Below are 16896 nucleotides of genomic sequence, written 5' to 3'. Positions count from 1 at the left end.
AGGGATATTTTATCACGTTTTTGTGAAACTAATTCATCAGGCTGCTTGATGGAAGTAGTTGCACTTCTCTGTGAGTTCTCAAGCTATTTGTCTGAGATTTTTGATGAAATTTTACCTTCTGGACTCCATCCGTGAAAACAGTTGTTCACAAACATATGTATTACCAAAAAGTGATGACATGAACAAGGCATCACCGTGAAGCAAGGGATATCTCTCTTTGCTAAGATAATGCTTACAGAAGTCTGATAAAGAGACATGATCAATTTTTTTTGCTGATTGCAACTCTATATGTTGCACTTGACAATTCTCAGGTAATATATTTATGTCATCTAAAAAAGGAGTTGTAAATACATTTAAAAAGAAAGGGGAAGGGGGGAGAGGGGCTTGGTGCAATCATGAAAGATATTATCAAATCCCTTTATCAAAATGGAAAGCACAACTGCATATTTTTCTCTGTTAGCAGAACTGTGTTTACCCAGTGTATCATAACGCATAAGATTATTTGCTTACCCTGAGTTACCACTGCACTTTGTCCTCCCCATGGCCCATTTTCAGCCCAGATTGTTCCAACTGCTCGCTGAAGTTTGGTTGCTGTTGAATGATGAGGGCTGGGCCACATAGCAGGGCAGAGCTGCCACCATGATGGTGCAGGACAGGGAAGAGCTGCAGGATGGGCCAGGCTGGGCCTCATTCAGCAAGTGGGATGTGTGTTGGATATACCTGCTATAGTTACAGAAGTAAGAATTTTACTCTTTGACAACAAAAAATGTCTTCTGTGCTTGGCAACTTATTTCCAAATCAATACCCAGCTCTGAAACAGCAAGGAGAGATCATCAGAGCAAATTAAGTCTGCACACACATTTGGAGCCTGGATATGGACTCACAATGGGAATTACTAACATGGAAGTCTTAGCATTAAGGAACATAGAAGGATATTCTTAATACTGTCTGATAGAAAGAAGAAAGGGAATAGTTTACTGAGGATATTCCAGAGCATAACTCATATAAGAGACATTAAAACACAAAGTGAGATGCTGAACTCAGTACTGGGTTACACTGTACAGATTGTGGGAAACATGGGGATTGTCCTCAGAGCCAGATGAATGCCAGGTGGGCCCCAACCCAAAGGGACCACGGCAAGCCCAGAGAGAAGTGTGGCAGGCTGAAATAAAGACATGGTCATAGGAGATAAACATACATAAACAGGTCTGAAAGTATGACATTTAAACATTTTCAAAGAATCATAGAAATGTTTCAGTTGGAAGAGATCTTTAAAGGTCATCAAGTTCAACTTCCCTGCACTGAACAGGAACACCTACAGATAGATCAGGATGCTCAGAGCCATGACCTAGAATGCTACAGGCACAGGACATCTATCACCTCTCTGGGCAATATTCTTCAGTGCTTCATTACCCTTATTGTAAAAAACTTTTTCATTATACTCAGCCTCAATCTCCCCTTTTCTAGTTTGAGATCACTTCCTCTTTTCCTACTACAACAGGTCCTGCTGAAGAGTCTGTCCCCTTCCTTCTTACAGTCCTCCTTTAGGTACTGAAAGGCTCCTTAAGGTTCACCTTGGAGCCTTCTCTTGTGAAGGATGAACAGCCCCAGCTCTCTTAGCCCATCTTTGTAGGAGAGGTGTTCCATCTCTTGGATCACTTTTGCGGCCCTTCTGGACACACTCCAACAAGCCCATGTCTCTCCTGCACTGAGGACTCCACATCTGTATGCAGTACTCCAGGTGAGGCCTCACCAGCGCAGAGCAGAGGTGCAGGATCACCTTCCTTGCCCTGCTGGCCATGCTTCTTTTGATGCAGCCCAGGACACAGTTGACTTTCTGGCTGTGACAGCACATTGCTGGCCCATCTCCAGTTTCCATCCACCAGTAGCTGGAAGTCCTTTTTGTCAGAGCTGTGCTCCGTTCTTACATCCCTCAGTTTGTAGTCGAGGTTGCCAGGACCCAGGAGCAAGACCTTGCATTTGGCTTTGTTAAACTTCAAGAGGTCTTCCAAGGCCCTCTGCTAAGCCTGTCTGGGTCTGCCTGGACAGTGTCCTGTCTCTCAGGTGCGCCATGTGCACCCCACAGCTCGGTGTCCTCAGCAAACTAGCTAAGGGTGCACTCGATCCCTCTGTCAATGTCACTGATGAAGATGTTTGGGTGCATCACACCCAGTACAGGCCCCTGAGGGACACCACTTGTCACTGACCTCCATCTGGCCGTTGTGCCATTGACCACCAATCTCTGGGCACAGTCTTGCAACCACTTCCTTGTCCATCGAACAACCACCCACCACATCCACACCTTTCCAATGTGGAGAGAAGGATATTATGGAGGATTGTACCAAAAGCCTTACTGAAGTCCAGACAGACAATATCAGTGCTCTTCCCTCGTCCATCGGTGCAGTTACATCACAGCAGGTCAATAAGTTGTTCGTGCAGCGCCCGTCCAGCACCTCTCTCACTCCCCGAGCTGCGGCCGCAGTCCCCCGGCCGCGGCCCCGCTCTGTGGGCGGAGGGGATGGAGCCCGCCCTGCCGCTCACCCTCCCGGCCCCGCCACGAGTTAGGGCGCCCCCTGCCGGGGCCGATGGATGCGGCAGCGGCGCATGCGCAGCTCGGCGCGGCGTGCCTCCCTTCCGGCCGCCATCTCGCTCCCGGCCGCGTGCTGTGCCCGAACCCGCGCCCCGCCCGCTCCGATCCCGCCGCTCCGACAGCGCTACGCCCGCTCCGGGAAGGTAAAGGGGGGCGGTCGGGAGCTGCGTAGGGGGCTGCCCTCCTGCTGTGGGTAGCGGGCTGGCTGGCCGAAGGCAGGGAGGACGGGGCGGGAGGGCGGGCGGGTTGACCCCTCTCCCCGACACGGCGGCGGAGCCTGCTGTGAGCCCCGCTTCACCGTCCTCTCGTTGCTCCCGTAGATGAAAGAGACCATCATGAACCAGGAGAAGCTCGCCAAGCTCCAAGCCCAAGTGCGCATCGGCGGCAAGGTGGGTGCCGCGCCGGGCTGGCGCTGGGGGGGCAGGGCAAGGCACGGCCGGGGCTGGCACAGCCCTGCTGCTGCGGGGAGGGGGTTTGCTCGGCGCGGCTCACAACGGAGGATTCCACGGGGCTTTGTTTGGCGTCTGCCGAAGATCGGGCAGTCTGAAGTCGGGATGAAATGGGGATCTGCGGGCTGAGTGGCTCTGCGTGTGCTTCGCGCGGGTTACTGGAGAGTTGCTGTGTTGTTGACGGCGCGTCCGTCGCTGGGGTGTGTGTGTGCTGGCCGCGGAGGCGTTCGGCGTCGGTGGCTGAAGAGTGTGCTTGCAGCTTGCAGCTCTTCACTGTCTGTGGTCTGCTCGTCCCGCAGAAACGTCGTGTGGAGCTTAGGATGTGCTGGTGATGTTGTCATTCGTTGTTGAGACGGGTCTGTGAAATAATTTGAAGGTGTGAGCCGGGTTTTTATTTTGGTTTACGACTGGAATTGGTTACTGGAACTCATCACAACAAAATTGCAATGTGAGCGGAGGTGGCTGATTACTGTGGGTGTGGAGGAGGCAAAGGGAAAAGTAACTTCTTGTTAGAAAGGGCTGCGCATTGCCTCTGCTGGCAGGCTTTAACCACGCTGCACAGCTGTAGACTTGCAAAATCACTGAAATGTACTGTGATCCCTTATATGAAACTTATAGCTGTTGTGTGTGGTATCAGTGTGGCTGAATGCCACTTACTCCAAACCGTTTCAGAGGCCTGGTAGGTGAATGTGTATTTGAATTTAGTGAATTGAGGGTTACTGTACCCGTTCTTGTCTAATATACAGGTGGTAGAGGTACGTGGACAACGTGTCTTGGCATGATCATGGCAGAGTTTGCTTACTGAAGACCTGTAGAAGCTTAAATCTGTGGAGATGAAAGCAACAGCTTTTAATTTAAATGATCGGATTGTCTGAAGTTTGATGTCTGTACTTAATGCACATAAAAGTGTGCGGGCAGCATGTTCCTGGATAGCTTTTCATTGTAGGCATAATATTTTAAGATTGACTGGAATGTCTTTTGTCCAGAGAAATGTAATACAGGCCTTATCTTATCCTGTAACTGTATCTCAGTTGCAGGTTAGTTAAGGTACTAAAATGAAACCATTTCTCACGTTGCTTTTTGTTCCAGATTGATGGGAGCAGAGAATGAAGATCAGGCTTTCTAGACAAATGACCGAACTCTTGAGCTGTGTTCTTCAAAGCTGTATTTTCACATAAATTTTTATCTGTTGTTGTCTTTTATTATTTGTAATTGGATTATGCTAGAAGTATTAGCATCAGCCAGGTTTCTAACTTCAGCCATTTCGTTCAAAAAGAAATGCAGGAATTGATTTATACAGCGAAGCTGCAACACATTTTCTTCTTGGATTAGTATGAAAAGGGAATGCAATTTCACACACTCTTGTTCATTCTGTGTCAGGTCTTATGGTGCAAGGAAGTATAGAATGATGCGTCCTTTGTCGTAGGTATAGGTATCTTCATATAGACTTCTCCATGGAAGTAATTGTCCCTTATTACAGCTCTGTGTTTCTAGGGATCTAAACCTTGCTTTTGCTTTCTGAACTGAGGTAGTCTGAAATACCATGTGAAAATATGTATTTTTAAATGTATCTGCAAATATTTTGACAAAATGTGTTCTTTAATGCATGGGTTGGCCTATCAGATGAGGGTGTTGCTTTGGAATAAAACAGTTTTGGGGTGCTCTCATTTATTAATGATACAGATAACTATGGTTTCTGACTTCATTATCAAAATTTGTCTACAACTTCAGAATAGCGAACTAAAGAAGAATTCATAAGCTTTAAAAATTACTGAAGGCTGTACTCAGCCTTTGGTGTTATACCAAAGACAACAAAGGTAAGTATGCAGTTTTTCTTTAAGTGGGATAGTGGAAATTGTCCAGTCAGAGTTGTGAAGTACAGTGTCTCTGGTGAACTGCTTCCTAAAATCTCATATTTCTCACAAGCATTCAAAGCTGGCAGTAACGCAGTTGGAAAAGCAAGTGCTGTAACTCAAGAATTGAACTTTTTGTATTACTTTGATTTATACATCACCAGAGTAGTTATATGAATTGGGATTAGAGTTTGTGAAAAACTATTTAAATATTAATTTGTAACTTCTCTTTTTTTTTTTTTTTTTTTTTGCAAAGGGTACTGCCCGCAGGAAGAAGAAGGTTGTCCATAGAACAGCCACAGCAGATGATAAGAAACTTCAGTTTTCTTTAAAGAAACTTGGAGTCAACAATATTTCTGGCATTGAAGAGGTAACTGTTTCAAAGGAGGAAGTACTCTTCTATATGTAAAATATATCAGTGTTAGAATTCTGCTAAATTATACTTTGAACTTGTCTGTAAATCAGTAAGTCTTGAGTTTTAGGAACTACAGCTGTTTTCCTGCTAAACAAAACAAAAAAAAAAGTGCTAAACTACTTGAATTATTTATTATCTTGCAGGTAAATATGTTTACCAACCAAGGAACAGTTATTCACTTCAATAATCCTAAAGTTCAGGCATCTCTGGCTGCTAACACTTTCACTATCACTGGCCATGCTGAAACAAAGCAGCTGACAGAAATGCTTCCTAGTATCTTAAATCAGCTTGGAGCTGACAGTCTGACCAGCCTGAGGAGATTGGCAGAAGCCTTACCCAAGCAACGTAAGTTGAAACTTTAATGCATTTGATGCTGGCAGCTAACATGGACTTATTTGTATAGCTGCAGTGAAGTTCAGTGCACTCTGTCTGCAGGCGTATTATGGCAAAAAGAAACAGAGCTCTGAGGTCTTATCTATAGGTCAATTCCAGTGAAGAGCACGACCAAAATAAAGCAGAGTCATAGCTGGTCTAGGTCTAGGGTGTTGTAGCCAGACTTGATTTTATGATGGTTTACTTCCATGCGTGGCTACCATATTTTCACATACATAGTTCTTTAAAGCCAGATATATCATTGGTAAGAGTTAGGATTTAGACAGATACACTTCAGGGGTTTATTTTGATGAATTGAATGGAAACATAAGTATGGTGGTGTGGGGTGGAGAGGCTCAGGTACAGATATCTTGCTTCTGCTTTGTACCCTCGTGGATGTGGTGAGGATACTTTTTGCATGGGCTTGCAAAAATCACACTACTTGGAAGAAAAGATGTTTTAATTCCTGTGTATATAGTAGAATGTAGAACTGGTATGAACATTAAATTACATAAATTTTAGGTTTGAATGTTTGGAAATTGTTAGGGGAGGACAGGCTTGCTGACTCTGAGAATGTTCCTCATTTTCTGCTCGTATGGTCTTCCTGCTTCTCAAAGAAGAATGTTAATTCCACTGCTTACAAAGTAGAGAACATGCTAAAGGGTGGAAATGAAGAAAGCTTATAATGTGTGTAGTTTCAGGCAGTAGTGAACTTGTTGTGTTTCTTCTTTCTGTGCTTTGCCGCAAGGAAAAAGGGGTTGTCTTTGCATTCGTTAGGTCAATTTCCCAGATAAAAACTGCTATGACTAGTTTTTGGGAGGAAGTAAACTGCTTATTTCCCTGTGGAGCTCAATTTCCTTCTTCCTAACATCATTTTTATCTTCTGTCTGATAGTGGTGGGGCTTAGAAAAGGGAAAGCTTGAAGCTTGAGTCTCATAACGAGATGGATTTATTCCGAATAAGCTAAACTGCACAGTTTTAATACTAGAGAAGCCTGTTTTTAAAGTGCTTGCTTTGCATGACTTGTTAAACAATTGTTTTTACTTTGGGTGAATGCCAAAGCAGTTGCACAAAACTGGATTTTGGTATTGTCTGCAGGTTTGGAAACCTGACATCAAAGAGCGAACTGTCTGCAATGACTGCATTTGCAGGTGTTGAAGTAAATTTAGTCTGGTCTCGGAGTTGAGTGAATATGAAGACAGTTTATGAGAAAATAATATTAAAATGTCATATTCAGCACTTGAGATGCTCTCAAGCTGTGTCAGCTTTCTGCTGTTAGAAACAAAAGAATTAGTGTTGCCCTTGTCACAAGCTATTTCTGACCAAATTTCAAGTATTTGTCTGCTTCTCTGGATATCAGTGTAAAGTGATTTCAGGCATCTGGTGTAAATGTCCTTTCCTTAATGCTTTTCTTGAAATCAGAAGGATTAATTAGAATAAGTTGAAGTGTTAAAAAGTTTTGTGCAGCTTAACCTAGGTAGTACAGCCAAGAGTAGCAGTAAAAGCAGTGGCACAGGCACCTAGGGACCTTAGGTACCTATTCTTAGCATTATCACAGAATGTGGGGGTTGGAAGAGACCTCTGGAGTTCACCTAGTTCAGCTTCCTGCTAAAGAAGGTTCCCTGCACTATGTTGCACAGCAAAGTATCTGGACAGATTTTGAATATCTCCAGAGAAGGAGACTCTGCAACATCTGGGTAGCCTGTTCCAGCACTACTGCAGCTTCACCTATGCTTGCTGATCTGTGGAGATGAGCACGGTTAAATCACGGTAGCTCTGGCAAATATAATAGAGGTTAAGTCTGTATTGGTAGAGATGTGGGCCAGAACACATTGTTGCCTTGGCCTGTTAGGTGTAAAATTGTGCATCTGATTGACTGTTCCTCTGAATTCTTCAGAGAACAGCAGTATCTCTTAATGTCTCTAATTGTCTGCTCAGTGTTCCACAGGTTTGCAGTATTTTTTTTTCTTGAATGTCTAGGATCGTAAGGATTCATCATACGTTTTTTTTCCTTGTGAGTTAATGGTGTTTTAAAAAAGATGAACTTTGAGAGCCACAGATGACTCTGTAAACAAAGATACTTTCAAGAGAAACTGGCAGAACACTGCTATCATGCAAAGCACGCGATACCTAGATACAAGATATTGACTAGTGAACTTTATATAGTATATGGGCAATGGGAACTGCTTGACTAGTTTTGGATTTTTTTATTTGGCAGGAAGGTTTTGCAGGGCGCTGCAGCTTAGCTTGGACTCTTAGATAATGCTTACAAAAAAACCACAAATTTGTCAAAGTACCTGTGTGAGCTGAAATAATGCTTTTGAAATACTTGCTTTTGCAGCTGTGGATGGAAAAGCACCTCTTGCTACTGGTGAAGACGATGATGATGAAGTTCCAGGTAAGAACAAACATGAAACCTGAGAAAGAGGAATTGAATTTTGCTTAGAGATGGCATATGCAGCGTAAGATTTGGCCAAGGAGAATGAGAGTCCTTGTCCTAGACTGATCATTGACCGTTGTGAAGTTGCTCCAGACAGATTATTTCATTGTTTTCAGATGCCATAGTAGATTAATTGAATAATTGGTTTGAAATAGCTGTTAATCTTAGGACAGAAATGCTTTGGCTAGGATCACTGTTTAATCCTCAGTAAAAGGGCTGGGAAGAAACTGCATTTTCAGTATCCCTTTGCTTAGGTATGGTTATAGGAAAGCTGTGTTATGTTAGAATTCTGGTTTATAATGAACCACCTAAAACTTATTTCTTTAAACAAGGAAGGTGAATTCTGAAAGCTCTTACATGTTATTCAGTCTGTGTTTTGTAAGGCTTTTTTTTAATGTCTTAAGCACTTGATATGAAGTAGAACTTCAGAAAAAATAGATTTGGCAAAACAGGAGTAGGTCCAATTCACATTTCGTTGTCTTTCTTTTTCTAGATCTTGTTGAAAACTTTGATGAAGCTTCAAAGAACGAAGCAAACTGAAATAAATGTTACTTTCTGAATAAACTTAAAACTTGAAAAAGCTACATGGAGCTGCTATTTTATATTGTGACTGCTTTTTTTTTTTCTTCTAAGATCTTGGGATCTGTAACATTTGGAAATTTATTGAACCTGCAGCTCCTTCTAGTTACTGCTTGTACACTATATTGTTTTTGTGGCCTGGTTGAACAAACCTCTGCTTTGAAATATAATTGCTAATAAATTTCTTCCTAGACACAATTTTTGAGTAACTTGTATACAAGCAAAACTGTATCTTTAATGAACTTTGACATACAATAAAAAATCTATATAGTAGAGTTTCTAGTGTGGCTTTTTGTCAGAAAAAGCAGAAGAAATATTGGTTGTAAGTATTAAGCAACTGTAAGAAGTCTTGCTTTTCTGCAGAGCGTTTTCCTTTTGCAGCAACAAAACTAGCTTTAAGAAAAAAAATTCTCTGCACAAGTGAGCATTTTGGGTTTAAAATGTGAATCTCCAGTGCTGATATCTCAGAGTACATGCACTGACTTTCAGTTGCTTAATAATTTACTGAATTTAAGAAGTGTATGTATTTTTGAAACACTTCCTGGTGTTTTAGTTTGGTGGCAAGCAATTAACATTGGCATGTTGGGGGTACTCAGATTCTATGCTTTGTCTTCAGGGAGTTTTTAACAGGTTTTTCCAGAGTACAGCTACCTAACGATGCTCGTATGCTACTGTCTCGGTGTTGCAGTTTAACCTAGCAGGCAGCTAAGCACCATGCAGCTGTTATTCCCCTCCCGTGGTGGGATTGGAAAGTGAGAAGGGGGAAAAAATGGAATATGTATGTATTTGCCCTTGCAAGCAGGGCTGTGTGAGAAGCTGAAAAGTTGGCTTTTGTGAGAACTACTCAGTAACAATTAAAACTTTGTGTGTGTTGATTATTTTTATACTAAATTCAAAACAGAGCACCATATCAGCTGCTGAGACGATTATGCTAGCCAAGTAGGACACCTGGTATTTTCATTTCACTTATTTATGCAAGTCAATTACGTAGGGGTGTGAGATACTGGAAGGAGCAAAAAGCCTTTATAGAATTGATTATCATTCTTAAGTTTATGTTTAGCAAATGATGTTTGGGATGTGCTCTATAATGATAGACTAATAATGATGTTTGGGGATATGTTCTTTACATTGTTTTTGTGTGTTTGAGAGAAAGAGAACTGGTTTCTTGGATACAAAGAAAACTTCTTAAGTTCCAGTGTGACTTTTGTCTATATGGTGCTCCTAGAGCGAGCTGTTTAGATTTGTGAGTCTTTGCTGCCGATTATAGACAGCTTCCATAATAAAACCTAAGCTTTGTATGCAGGGCTGGTGGCTGAGTGCTCTTATGAGGTTGTCTCTTTAGTGCAAATACTGCTGAAGTGCAAATTCATCCTGTCCTGCGAAGAAAAAAATCCATGGCAAAACTTTGGACAGGAGATAACCATAATATGAAGTTTGCATTGTACTCAGGGAAGGGTGGGGATGTGTCTGACCTGCTAGGCATGTTTGATATGATGTAAGTGAGCTATTGGGAAAGAGTGAAGGAACTTGTTCCAAGCCAGGCAGCTCCTGTAATTTCAAGGAGCTGGATGTGAGTGTAACCACCGACATCAGGTGGAAGAGTTTACAGTAACAATTTCAGTTCATTTGTCTCAGTTTGCAAGTTCTTTGTCAGTAAACTATTTTTTTGTTTGTTTGTTTCAAATTAATTCAAGTAAGAAGGTTCATTGAGTTCTGACAAGAAGGTGGAAAAACTACACTATGCAAATGAGTGTTGAAATGGATGTGGTGACCCTAACCTAACAACCCCACGAAAGATAAAAAAACTTTCTGTTGTGGTGGTGATGATTGTTTTTGTTAAATCAGTAAATGAGCCATGTCTGTAATTCAGAAATACTCTATTGAACCACTGCAGCCCATGATTCTGAAATATTTCATACCAAGTCTTGTCTTGTGCAGTAACTTAGTGGCTTGTTCTGATATTCTAGACTGTGTTACCTTTTCCCTACTATCTGATACACGTGGTTTTAAAACAAAAAAACACAGAGCTTGGTGAAACAACAACTCTGACATGCAAAATAATACAAATCAGGCGATAAACAGTTATACGATGCATCTGTGGAAGGTACATTTCTAGCCAGGAAATACTGGTGTATCTTGAGATTGTGAACAAGGATCAAGATTTGTTCAGTGTGTTCTTGATTATAGAAGATTCTAAATGGAATTCATTCTTTTCGTAATAGCAGTCTTTGTTTCTAACACTTAAATACTCTGCTTTGTATGGCACTGTCATTATTTCCTCTCAGCAAGGACTTTTTGGTTAAAGTCTTTCTCATCTGTCACTAATTGCTATTAGGGATTCATGTATATTCTTCCTCAAGAAAAACAGCTTCATATTGCTGTTACAAATATTTTGGACAACAGAAATGCAGGCCTTTGGTTTTGGGTCACTGTTGAAAACGGTTTATTTAAATTTTCCTAAGAGAGTATTCAGATTCTGCCCTATTCAACTTAATAACAACTGGTTTTGGTGCAGTAATGAATCTAACAAAATTCTTCATCAATTTTTTCAGTGGATATTTAGAAATGTCTTCATAATCATTAAACTCATGCCTTAAAGACTTTGAAGAAACACTGGAATACTTGGGTGGATGCAGTATGTGCTGTGGTAGTCAAGGAAAATGATGTGATTGAACCTGGGCTGGTAGTAAGTATGTATGTGTTAAAGGCAGAGGCTAATATTTTTCAAGGCTGGGGGAAAAAAGCTGTCCTTGAGAAGCTAGAACATGGAGATGGTCAAACATCCCATTTGTAAGGATGGATTCCAATATTTTATAAGACAAGAGAGTTGATGATTCAATGCAGGTAGAAAAGGCATGGTACAGAGAGAGGTTTGTAATGACAGTGGCAAGGTTGCAGCCTTTAGTAATTGGCGAGATTGTTGCATGTGTCAAGAAGAGAGATTCTTGAGATTCTTTGAAGCATTGAGAAGCACTCTTAACATGTCATGGGCTTGTAGAGACGTGTGGAATGCGGCTCTTGATTTTCCTAAGCTAGTTCATTTTCATCAAACAGTTTGTGGGTTGCTGAAAAGGATTTCTGTTTGATGTGATCCTACCACACAGCAAACTGAGCTGTGAGATGAAGTCTCCTTACAGACGAGGAGCCAACAGTGCAGCTGAGCCAATCTTGCATTCCTAAGATGATCGTAGCATGTGGGAGCGTCATGGTTAGTTTGACTGTGAACTGACCTCCAGAACTGTAAGAACTCTGCATGAAAAATGGATGTATGCAGAAGCTCTGAGAGCCAAGAGTATGACTATTCCTCTGTACTCTAGTTATCTTTCTTGGTACAAAAGCCGTTATTACCCTCATCACGCAACTATTAATTGCTCTGTTAATATTGTACTTTTTGTCACTTCATGCATGGATTATAGTAAAGAAAAGTTACTCCAAAGGAGAAAGAGAGCTTATGTAATACGGTACTGTGTTCCTAGAATCTGTCTCTTTTTGTTGAGACAGGCTTCACAGGTAAAGTATGTACATTTCCTCTCCATTGCAGTAAAGGTAAGTTGGCAATGATAAGCCATTCTAACAAAAACAGGTATTAGTAATGCCTTTGCAGGAGGATTACAACCCAGCCTTTTGAGTTACTAATGGATCTGAAAAAATCATAGGCAGTTAGCAATGTAAGCATTAATCACTAATCATGCGACACATAATGCCTTTGCTTCACATATCCAGTAACTAATATCTGCAACACTTTTCTTACTCAGGGGTTTTCTGTGCTTGGAAGATACTAACAGACACTGGTGGAAGTATCTGTTGCACTTGAACCCCCAATTCTGCATTTCTGTTGATTGAAGTATGAGTAATGTGGGTTTTCTTAGGTACTGGCTCTATGAATTCTTAGGAGATGCCTGAAATTGAGTTTTATTTTCTCTGATAGAACCATGCAGTTGTTCATGGTGCTGCACCTGAGGTAATGTCTGGTGGGCTGAAGCAGGAATCTGAACAATTTCATCTATGTCTGTCTGAGCAGAGTCCTGCTGAAAAAGCAGCGTGCAACTTGTGGCAAATGTTTGCACCTGCTTTTCTTAACGCTTTTAAATGCAGAAATTCAAATTGTTTGAAGTCACGGATTTAAGCCCAGCTCCAGGAGCTGTGGCTAGTGCTGCTATATTTCTTTGCTGTTATTTCCATCAGGCAGTTGGAAAGGCTGGATACTCTTCAGCATTTTGTTGGCTGCTGCTTTGCACTGAGCTCCACTGAGCTCCTTTTTAACATGTACAGGTAAGACTGCAACCTCTAAGGACATAACTGAGGTCCAGGAGGGCTTCGTGCACTCCTAGCAGCTTGGGGCTGTGTGGGACAAAGGTAATGTGAATGTGGTAGTGTGGGCCCAAAGCAGTGTTAGCTCTGTGAAATTAGCATCTTGTCTTGGCTCTGGTGGTGTTATGTGCTTGTTCAGTGCACCTGGCAGTCACTGTACAATGGTGCTGGCAATACTTGTGATGAATTAAGATCTTCCTTCTGTGTTGAATTAAAATCTGCCTTCTATCTCAGGAGTTGCTGTCTCTGCAAGAGTTAAAAGCAGTGATGCCTTCTCAGAGCCACTTCTGAGTGGGTGGGAACTGTTTTTACAAGACGTATTATGATCAGCTACATCTTAATCACTTCTTATCAGTTGTGCAGTTTTCTTTCTTCTTTTGTTTTCATCTGTAGAGATCAGTCCTTTGACATTTTGTTCTGTAACTTTGGGATTCCTCAGTCCCTGCTCGGTTTGAGTCTTACATAAAAATGTGGTAAGAGACAGTGTATGGTTCTGCAAAGGCAATGTGAACGCAATGACTGTGCTAAGTCAAACATGAGAATAAATGAGAACTGCACAGCTGTGGCAGTGGAGTGGCAGGCACATCGGTTTGAGGTGTCTGTTACAAGTTTCTGTCCCTGGGACAGCTGACATCCAGGGCAGCAGGAAACAATTAATGTGAAAATTCATTTACCCCTGTGGATGAATTGCAGCACTTGTGTTAGGAATCAGGTGCAGCTCTGTGATTTAGGGAAGATCATGGGTAGAGGGAAACCAGCACAGCCAGCTCATGCACCCAGCGTTAGCCTTCAGCGTATGTTGGGGGCAGCGTTTGGATAAACAATACTCATGCACATTTGCAGCATTTCATGCTCCAGTAATTTCTGCCTGGGGGTGATGATCTTCAAGAATTTTATTATTTTTACTGTTGGTAGAAGTCAGAGTGTAGCTTGGAGGTTTTAGGGCTCACTGAGTCATCCTCTTCTACCATACAAAATCCATGTTTGCTGAGGTGCAGCCCTGCACGCATCCCCACTCACATCCAAACTGACCTTTGTCAGCAGCTGCAGAATGGATGGGATGTCATTGAAATGTGTCAGCCTTCTTGTGTTCATAGAACAGGCCCTCTACTGCTACGTTATATGCCTCTCACATTTTAGCACGTTTTAAATATTTGTATCTAGAAAAGAAAGCACTGTCATTTGTTTCAAAGCATGCAATTGTTCTTACCTGTCTTTTTGTTTATGTTGCATCTCTGGCTCTCTGGTCTCATTAGGAAATACGATGTGTTTGACAGACTGTATCAGCAGGCTCTAAGTTTAACTCCAAGGGAAATTTGAGCCTCCAAAATACAGCTACTAATGTAGAGAAACACAAGTGTATGTTTTCTTCTATGTGAGTAGGCAAACAAAGCTTCTTAACAAAATCCTTTTTGTAAACAATGGCAACAGTTGCTAGTCCTATGATCTTACCCAGTATTCATGGTAGGTCTTGTAACACAGAGGAAAGTAAAGCAAGCTGATTTTATTAGGTATTTTTGGAAGCAACTGTTTTTTGAGTCTGTAGGTTATAATGCTGAAGACGATCTAGGTGCATCCAGATGGGGACAAATTCAGGATGCAGGTATTTATAGAGTTTAGCCAGACCTTGCCCATTTTTCAGCTGTTCTAGAAGCCTGGCTAAGGGTTGGCATGTCAACTTGCCTACAACAAGATCCAGAGTTCTCTTATTGATGGCAATTCAGAAGTGTTGATGAGTCCTCCTGAAGTACTTCTAAATATCTGATCACATACTGTGATTTGTGTGAAAATGGCACTGGACTGTTAGCCGTATTTGCTCTTTATGAAACAAATGCTGAAGAGTCATAAAAAAGCTGCATTTGCCATGTTTTGGTTTAGGTGCTTTAAAAAGAAAGAAAAAGGGCACATGAATCAAAGCGATATTACCCACATTGCAAGTCAGGATATTCAATCCATTGTATTTTTAAGGGATTATTTCGGGATTACGTGGCTGCTGCTTGCATGGAAAGGATGAACAAAGGATGAACTCTGCAGTGCAGCTCCAGTCATAGCTCACCTTGTTGCCATGCAGTTTACATCTCTCTTTCTGTCGTATTCTGAGAACTTCCCCAGTGTGCTGATGTTTGTGTGCATGGCTGGCTCCATCAGACTGCATCTGCTGAAAACACAGAGATGTGCTCTGCTGTGCTGCATGCTTTAAGAACTGCTGGCTTTATCTGGTGACAGATCAGCCTCATCAGAAAAATCTATTCAGACATTGTTCCTAGATCGAACCCCGCACACCTTCTCTGATCTTCAGAGCTCCTGGTGACCAGGTATCTCCTTCACCCTGTTGTACTTTCATTGCCAGACAGAACTGTGTACTTCCTGAAAGCATGTGTGATGCACAGTGGGAGGTGCATGTGAACAGAATGGCTGTAACAATGCTAATGATGATCTGCCTAATGACAGCCCTGTCTGCACTGCAGTGATTTATACCATTGTTCTTGAGGAAAAAAATATGGTCCACAGTGCCCAGGAAAATCTCTGCTGGAATGCCCCTCATGCTCAGCTTCCTCTTCCAAAATGCACCACAAACTTAATTCCATTACAGTGATTACAAATAGAATTTCTCCTTCCCAAATATCTATGTCTGCTGAATAAGTTCTAATTAGCATGTCAGCACTGTTATGGTGCCTAGCCCTAGCAGGAGACAGTGTGCCTCCTCATGGCTTGTGGAATGTTGAAACTGTGCTTTGAAACTTCAGATGTCCTGCTTATCTGGGAGCAACAACCTTCCCTGGACAGAATGCTGTTTTGCTGAAGAGTTTGAAGTAATGACTCTGCATTTAGTGCCAGGTAGCAAGAGTGTGTCCTTCTGCAGGAGTATCCTCTTGGTACCACTTGCCGTGTTCTATCTGAAGGAAGGTGACACAGAGACCCTCTATCGCAGGCAGTGTTTGTCCCTGGGCCCAGAGCAGGTGATCACTGTGACAAGGTCCATCCTGTCCTGCCCTTGGCTCCTCACTGTGACCACCAGCTCTCTAGGGGCGTGAGGACAGTGTGAGATGCTGATGACATTTTAAACCAAGGGAGAACCTATGGGAGGAAGAAGAGTGATGAGGCCTCACTCTGGGAAGGTCTGGCAGAAGGTTGCAGCTTTCTGCAACAATCATCTCAGAACTTTGAGTGGGGAATACAGGGAGCAAGGTGAACAAAGAGCAACAGTGTGGAACTGGCGACTGGTCTTGGAGAAAAACAGGGCAGGCAAGGAGGAGCATTACAAAGCGCTCATCAAATTCACATGCAAATATTAATGCTGGCATAGTACTCAACTGCGTGGATGGAGATGTGTAGATCTAAATTTGTGTTCCTTTATAAATCACCTTAGAGATATAATCTTGGCTTCTTTTAATCAAACATGAACGATTTGCTTATGTTCTTTGCTGTCTGTCTTTGTTGGTTGTTCTTCAGTATCCGTCTTGACTATTGCTTGTAAGAAAGTAGTTTCCCTGAGCTCTAATGTGTAAAGTTCTGTTTTCTCCTTGGCAGGAGAAATTCCCATTTGTAGCTCTAACTGAAATGCTTTCTTCTTTGGCTCTCATTTACTTCTCTGCCAGACAGATAAAGGTGGTCTGCCTTCACTGTATGGTTTCCAATCTACTTCAGACAGAAGCAGCTGTAAATGAATGTTGATTGTGATAAGCATCCTGCCCACTGCATTGCAGGCTGAAGTTCATCTGTTGCGTACACTCTCTGTGAAACAGACCACAGTAACCTGCAACATCGAGACAAGGACTTTATGCAACTCTGAAGTATTTGGCTATTATTTCTACATCAAACTGTGTTAGGGAATCTGCTTTGGGAGGCACAGTTCTTTAGCTCAGTGGTCACATACTGCACGCTGA

General features: G+C 42.2%; 1 protein-coding gene across 1 annotated transcript; it reads left to right on the top strand.

Annotated features, from left to right (window-relative positions):
- Positions 1–2600: 2600 nt before the first annotated feature.
- On the top strand, positions 2601–8971 carry BTF3 (basic transcription factor 3). The gene is made up of 6 exons (XM_048932121.1): positions 2601–2733; positions 2911–2979; positions 5149–5262; positions 5451–5652; positions 8021–8077; positions 8613–8971. The coding sequence occupies exons 1-6, from the start codon at positions 2605–2607 to the stop codon at positions 8657–8659; spliced, it is 618 nt and encodes a 205-aa protein (XP_048788078.1). The 5' UTR covers positions 2601–2604; the 3' UTR covers positions 8660–8971.
- The last annotated feature ends 7925 nt before the right edge of the window (positions 8972–16896 follow it).

This window comes from Lagopus muta, chromosome Z (assembly GCF_023343835.1).
Source record: "Lagopus muta isolate bLagMut1 chromosome Z, bLagMut1 primary, whole genome shotgun sequence".
NCBI lineage: Eukaryota > Metazoa > Chordata > Aves > Galliformes > Phasianidae > Lagopus > Lagopus muta.
This window is presented reverse-complemented; position numbering and strand designations above follow the sequence as displayed.

Coding starts and splice junctions, on each gene's coding strand:
- BTF3 (XM_048932121.1), top strand. CDS start 2,605: ATGCGCAGCTCGGCGCGGCGTGCCTCCCTTCCGGCCGCCATCTCGCTC. Junction 2,980..5,148: donor AAGTGCGCATCGGCGGCAAG/GTGGGTGCCGCG, acceptor TTTTTTGCAAAG/GGTACTGCCCGCAGGAAGAA. Junction 5,263..5,450: donor ATATTTCTGGCATTGAAGAG/GTAACTGTTTCA, acceptor ATTATCTTGCAG/GTAAATATGTTTACCAACCA.